The sequence below is a fragment of the Pediculus humanus genome, genomic scaffold (genome assembly GCF_000006295.1).
Source record: "Pediculus humanus corporis 1103172107642 genomic scaffold, whole genome shotgun sequence".
In the NCBI taxonomy this organism is placed as follows: domain Eukaryota; kingdom Metazoa; phylum Arthropoda; class Insecta; order Psocodea; family Pediculidae; genus Pediculus; species Pediculus humanus.
In genome coordinates, this window is record NW_002987253.1 from 49,152 (window position 1) to 55,403 (window position 6,252).

Genomic DNA, 6,252 nt, shown 5'->3' on the forward strand with positions numbered 1-6,252 from the left:
TAAATGAAAAAAAAAAAAAAACACAAAAAAGGGGGAGGGGGTGAAAGGTCAAAAGGTTCAACTTTTAAAAAAATTGTTTTTTTTTTTTTCTATTGAATTTTTTAAATGTTATCATTAATTATCACGAACGCTTATCAATTTTGATAACACTGATAAAAACAAATTTATTGGAAAAAAAATAATAATAATTTATTTATATTTTATTACGATTTAAATCCTTACGAATAGCAGACGATAAAATTTTTTTTTTTTTTGTTTCAATAACATGTCATACGTAGGGATTACACGCACGTACTTACGCACTCAGGTACGCACAAACGCACTCGTACGCACTTGAAAATTTTCCCTGTTGTGAATGTAGTAAAAGATGTAAATAAATCACCATTAGACAATTTTTATACTTTTTTTAATATTAATATATATATATATATATTATAGTTTTATACTTTGATATATTTATTTATATATAATATATAATATATAATAATAATAATAAAATTTATTTAAATAAATAAAACACTTTGTCAACGTTCAATATATTTAATTGGAGTCATAAATAAAAAAAAAAATACGATTGTTCTTTTACCACTTTTTTTTTCATCATCAATTATGGCAATCTTTTTTCATTCTCTCTTTCTCTCTCTTTTTTTTCTTTTCTTTCTTTTAATAGCTAAAACCACTTATTTAATTGTTTTGTCTTTTTCTATTTCCATTTTTTTTTACCCTCTCCCCTTTTTTGACATTTTAAAAAGTTTTTATTTTAAAAAAAAAATATTTTTTTTTTTTTTTGGGTGAAAGACACGTTTTTCTTTATTTTTTATTAAAATTTTTTGTGTCGTTAATAAATAAATAATCGATAAATAAATCGATTAATTAATTAATTAATTTTTTGCGTGGGAGTAAGTCGTGTCGGAATTAAAAAAAAAATTTTTTTTGATTTTTTATATTCGGGTCACTAAATCTCATCTTAATGAGTTTTATTAAGTAGTTTAAAAAAAAACCAAAAACTTTTTTGTTTGTTATCGTTTGTCTCAGAAAGTGAGAGAGAGAGAGGGGGGGAGGAGTAGGGGGAGGGAGAGGGAGAAAGAAATCGGAATTTTTTTTTTTTTAAAGGTACAACGTGCGAAATTTATGCAATTTAAAAGAAAATTATTTTATTTTTTTTGCATTGTTTAGTCCCCGCGGGTTCAACAAGCGGAAAAAATTTTTATAGATAATTTTATGGACTGTAACTGTGGGTAGTGACGTTTTAACGATTATTTAACTACATATAGTTAGCAGGAGGTAACCCAGGGCAGTGCCAGTAAAACGGTTGGTTTTTTTTTTTTTTTTTTATTGCTTTTAAATTGAATTCAAACGATTAGCTAACAACCATAAAGATTTTCACAAAAGATTATTTGAATGAAAAAAAAAAAAAAATTTTTTTTAATTGTTTTTTTTTTTATTTTTGTTACAAAAAAAAAATTATTTTTAATGTCGTTAATGCGTGAGTGTTGTGAGTATTTATAAATTTCCCCCCCCCCTCTTTCTCTCTCTCCTTCGTTCAATTTCTCTGTGGAAAACAGAGAAAAAGCCTTTATTTAAACGTTGTTTCGAACTCTTCGACCTTTTTCTATATAAATCAAATGATTTACAATCACTCCTACCGCAGAAGCATTTTGAAATCATTTGCAGATTGGAATCGGGAGTTTTTTTTTTTTTTTTTTAAATATTTTTACACATTATTATTATTATTATTTTTGTTTAGGTTAATAATTTCAATTTTTTTTTTTTAAAAAAAAAGGTATATCGATTAAATTTTTTTGTATTTTAAATTTTAAAAAACGTCGTGTGACGTCAACGATTCATCAATTTAATTTTTAAAAAAAAAAAAAAAAAAGGTTTTGTGCCGAGTTTTCGGTTTTTATTTTTGTCAATATTCTCACGTTTTTTTTTATAAATGTGAATATCCCATTAAATATTTGAAGCAATAACGACAAAAAATATGAGGTATATATATATATAATATTAAAGGGAGAGAGAGAGAGAGAGAGAAAGGCATGTTGTGCACATTGATGGCCGGGAGGCTGTGATAAGAGATTCCTGCTGCTACAGACATCATCCATCTATATCAATCCTCCCTTCGTTTCCCTTTCTTATATCTTTTTCTTCTTCTTCTTCTTCTATTTTATTTCTATCTTTTTTTTTTTTTTTTGCTTCTTTCATATCTCCCTTTTTTTTTGCTCTTTTTATGTCTCTTTTTTTTTCGAACATGAATCTTTCTTAACAATTTAAAGTTAAATTTTATCACGATGAGAAACGCTACGTAATTTAAATAAAATTATTAACTACTTGATAGAGTAAATTAAAAAAAAAATTAGTAAATATTGTTTACATATTTTTTGTTTAACGTATGATTACTTCACAATTTACCCGAACGTAGCCGAACGTACCCGAAAGGATATTTTTTCGTTATTTTTTCATAACGTATTTTCTTTCGAAATAAAAAAAAAAATTTCCCCGTTGTAAAATAAGGAATTTTCTCTCTCTCTCACTCTCTCATTCTCTTTTCTTTTTTTTTTGAAATATACAATAAAAATTCAACTCAGGAGGAAAAAGAAAAAAAATTGCGTGTGGAATAATAGAAGAAGAAGAAGAAAAAAAAATGATGAAGAAAAAAGAATTTAAAAGAAGGGAATAAATCTTAAAATGTAATTATTTTAGCGAACGGGGAAAATTGAGGATTCGCGTGGTGAAAAAAGATTTTCAGAGAAAAAAAGAACAAAAAAAAAAAAAAACGTTTTATTAATAAATATAAAAAAAAAGAAAGGAAGAAGAGAAAAAAAATTACGAGTTAAAACGAAAAGAAAAGAAAAAAAAAAAGTCCAAAATAATAAAAAAAAAACGGGGAAAAAATTGCGGGAAAATTTTTTTTTTGTATTTAATTATTTTAAATTAACTTAAAGCGTGGAAAAAAAAAAATTATATTTCGGCTGATGGAAATGAGTGGGTGTTTTTTAGGGGGTGGAAAGAAGGGGGGAGGATGGATGGAAAAACTCGAAAAGACTCCATTTTTTGATTTTATTACGTAAAATTCAATTCGTAAAAATTTTTAATTTGAAATTTTTCTTTTTTTTTTGTTTAAATTTCAAACTCTTCGATATACATTTTTATATATTTTACATAAACATAAAATTTTTTTAATAACTAATAATTTCCAATAAACCGTATAAAATAATTTTATCCAGTGACTGACTGGAAAAAAAAAACGTAACAAATCAATAATTTCATATTAGGAAAAAAAAAAAAAAATTGGCATTTTAAAAAATATTTTTCATTTAAATATTATTTACCCTAAGGTTTATAAAAATTATACTAAAAACGTTTATTATAATTTAAAAAAAAAAAAAATTTCATTTAAAAATAACAAACAACAACAACAACAAACAATTCACGCGGTTAAAAAAATATAAAATTATAAAATCAAATTATCAACCATCGCTTTGTTTAAAAAAAAAAAACTCCAATAAGTATAAATATATAATTTAAAAAAAAAAAAAAAGAAAATTTAAACTTATAATTTAAAAATGACGACGATAAGATGAAGTGGAAGAAGAAAAAAGAAAAAAGAAAAAGAATAAGAAAAAAAAGAAGGTTATTTCAATAATTGATAAAATGCCTCAAGACAAAATATGTAGAACCATAAAAAAAAAAAAAAATTAAGTTAAAGAGAAACAAAGAAGAAAATAATAATAATATTTGAATACTTATATCATACATGCGTATGTTTTGCGTTCTTATTGAGATCGTATCAAACTAAACGCACGCACTCACGCACGCACACACGTACGCAAAGAGCTTTCGATGATGGATTATTAAAAAAATTTTCGTTTCATTTGCCGCCACGAAACAAAAAAGAAATTAATTTTTTTTTTTTTAAGTAAACGCGATAGCCGCGAATAGAAACGGATTGGATATATAATTATAGATTAAAAAAGTATAAGGTTTACCACCACCCTTGGCACCTCGCCTCAACTCTTTTTTTTTACCTGTCCATATTTAAGAAGAAAGAACCAATTAACCGGTTGGATGAACTCAAAAACAACACGAAAACCCGGTAAAACAATTCGTGTATTTAAATTCTAAAAACCCACCCCCCCACCTCTTAACCCTCCTTAAAAAAAAATTTAATTAATGTAATTAACCTGTGCGGAAATATCGCGTCCGCCATGTTTAAATAATAATTGAGTTATAATTTGTTTTTTTTTTTTTGTCGATCGTAGAACAATTTAAAAAAAAAAATTGTTTGTATCTGTTTGTTTTGTTTCAAATGATAACAGTGAGACAGGTGTTAAGTAATAAAATATTTTTTTTTTTATTTACGACAAATTTTTTAAAGTCTGGTTGGAAGTATTGTCGAGAATAAAAATTTACCGTTTCCGGTGTGGAAAAAATGTAATTACGAGTTATCGATTTAAGACGTTTTTCCCATTTTTTTTAAAATGTAATTTCATTTTAAAATTTTTCGAAAAAATAAATAAATATTTGTAATTGATCGTTTGTTAAATTATCGTAGAGTATATAAAATGGTGGGAAAAATTAATTTTAAAAAAAACTTTTTATTCGGGTTTTTTTTTTTTATCCTCGGGTTTCCAGTTAATCGTATTAAAATGTAAAGAAAATTTTCTCATCGTTTTATTCTTTTGTTTGATAAAATGCGCGTGTGTGCGTGCGTGTGAATTTTACATTTAAACCTTTTTTCCTTTTATTTTGTATTCCTTTTTTAAAATTTTCCTTTTTTTCTTCCCCCTCCACCCTTTTTTTTTAGTTTTAAAACAAAACATAATCGTGTGTAAGGTTCGAATAAAAATAAAAAAAGTTTTTTTTTATTTATTTTTTATTTAAAAAAGAAACTAAAGAAAAAAGGAAAAAAGGAAAAAAAGGAAAAAAAAGAAAAAAAAGAGAAAAAGAAGAAAAGAAAAAAAGAAAAAAAAACGGTTTGAAATGAATAATTAAAAATCAGGGACGGAGTGAGATTTTTAAATTAATCAAATCTAATTCGAAGACACGAATAAAAAAAATTATTATTTATTTTATTATTATTATTATCATCATCATCATCATCATTATCATCATCTTCGTCATCATTATTATTATTATTATTTAAAAAGCCATTAACGTTTTTAATTAATTTTTTTTTTGGTGTGTTAAGGCACAAATTCAAAAAAAACCTGAAATATCAAACAAAAAAAAAAATTTTCCTTTCATTTTCTATTGTCATTCACGTGTGTTATTATTATCATTATCATTATTATTATGAAAAATTAAATAACGTGTAAGCAGAATTAAAAAAAAAAAAAAAATGATTAAAATATAATTTTTTTACGTATAAATACCTAAAACGATTTAATAATAGGTTTTCTTTTTTTTTTTTGTTTAACTTGCCGTTACGCAAGTCTGACGTGGCAGTAGTACCTGTTTAATATTCAATTTTTTTCAAAAAAAACCTAAAAAAACGTTTCGTTAAATTTATTATTATTATTATTATTAAATTCGTCCGTGAGAAATATAATTTTTGGAGTAAATTTTTATAAAAAAAAATAATGATAATAATAAGGATAAATTTTTCAAAAAAAAAAAAAAAATGCGGGAAAAAAAGGTATAAAAAGGAACGGAATAAATAAAGGGAAAGGAAAAAAAACAAAATGATAATAATAATATAAACAAATAAAACGTGTCGTGTCGGTAGAGATAGAGATAGATAGAGAGCGAGAGAAAAAAAAAAAAAAAAACACAAATGTGATAATGACAAAACCACTTGTACAATTATTTTTCATTGTGATTCTACAATAAAATGCATCTCTTGGGCATTAGTGACCCGACCATCGGGGAAGGAGACAAAAAATAAAAAATAAAATAAAATAAAGAAAAAAATAAAAATTATATGTCTTTTACATAACAACCCTTTTACAACTTTTTCAGCAGAGACTGAATTTAAAATTTAAGTTTTTTGTTTTTTTTTATTTTATTTCGTGGGGAGTCACCATCACCATCACCATCACCATCGCTATCATCATCATTATCATCATCATCATCATCGTCGTCGTCGTCGTGAATCCTTTTTTAATCCCCAAGAGAATAAAGGCCTTAATTTTAAATATTCAAATTTTATTTTTAAATCATAATTAGTCAATTTCAAATTTTAACGAGTCGTGGTACGAAATTAAAAAAAAAAAAATTTTTTTTTCTTTTTTGGGGGTAAGGAATGAAAGA

The 6,252-nt window shown here is 24.6% G+C and overlaps 1 protein-coding gene across 1 annotated transcript; it reads right to left on the reverse strand.

Annotated features, from left to right (window-relative positions):
- Positions 1-2,097: 2,097 nt before the first annotated feature.
- On the reverse strand, positions 2,098-4,036 carry Phum_PHUM265240 (uncharacterized protein; the record flags this gene model as incomplete). The annotated part of the gene is made up of 4 exons (XM_002426585.1): positions 2,098-2,261; positions 2,413-2,473; positions 3,333-3,354; positions 4,029-4,036. The coding sequence occupies 4 exons, from the start codon at positions 4,034-4,036 to the stop codon at positions 2,098-2,100; spliced, it is 255 nt and encodes an 84-aa protein (XP_002426630.1).
- Between the last annotated feature and the right edge of the window lie 2,216 nt (positions 4,037-6,252).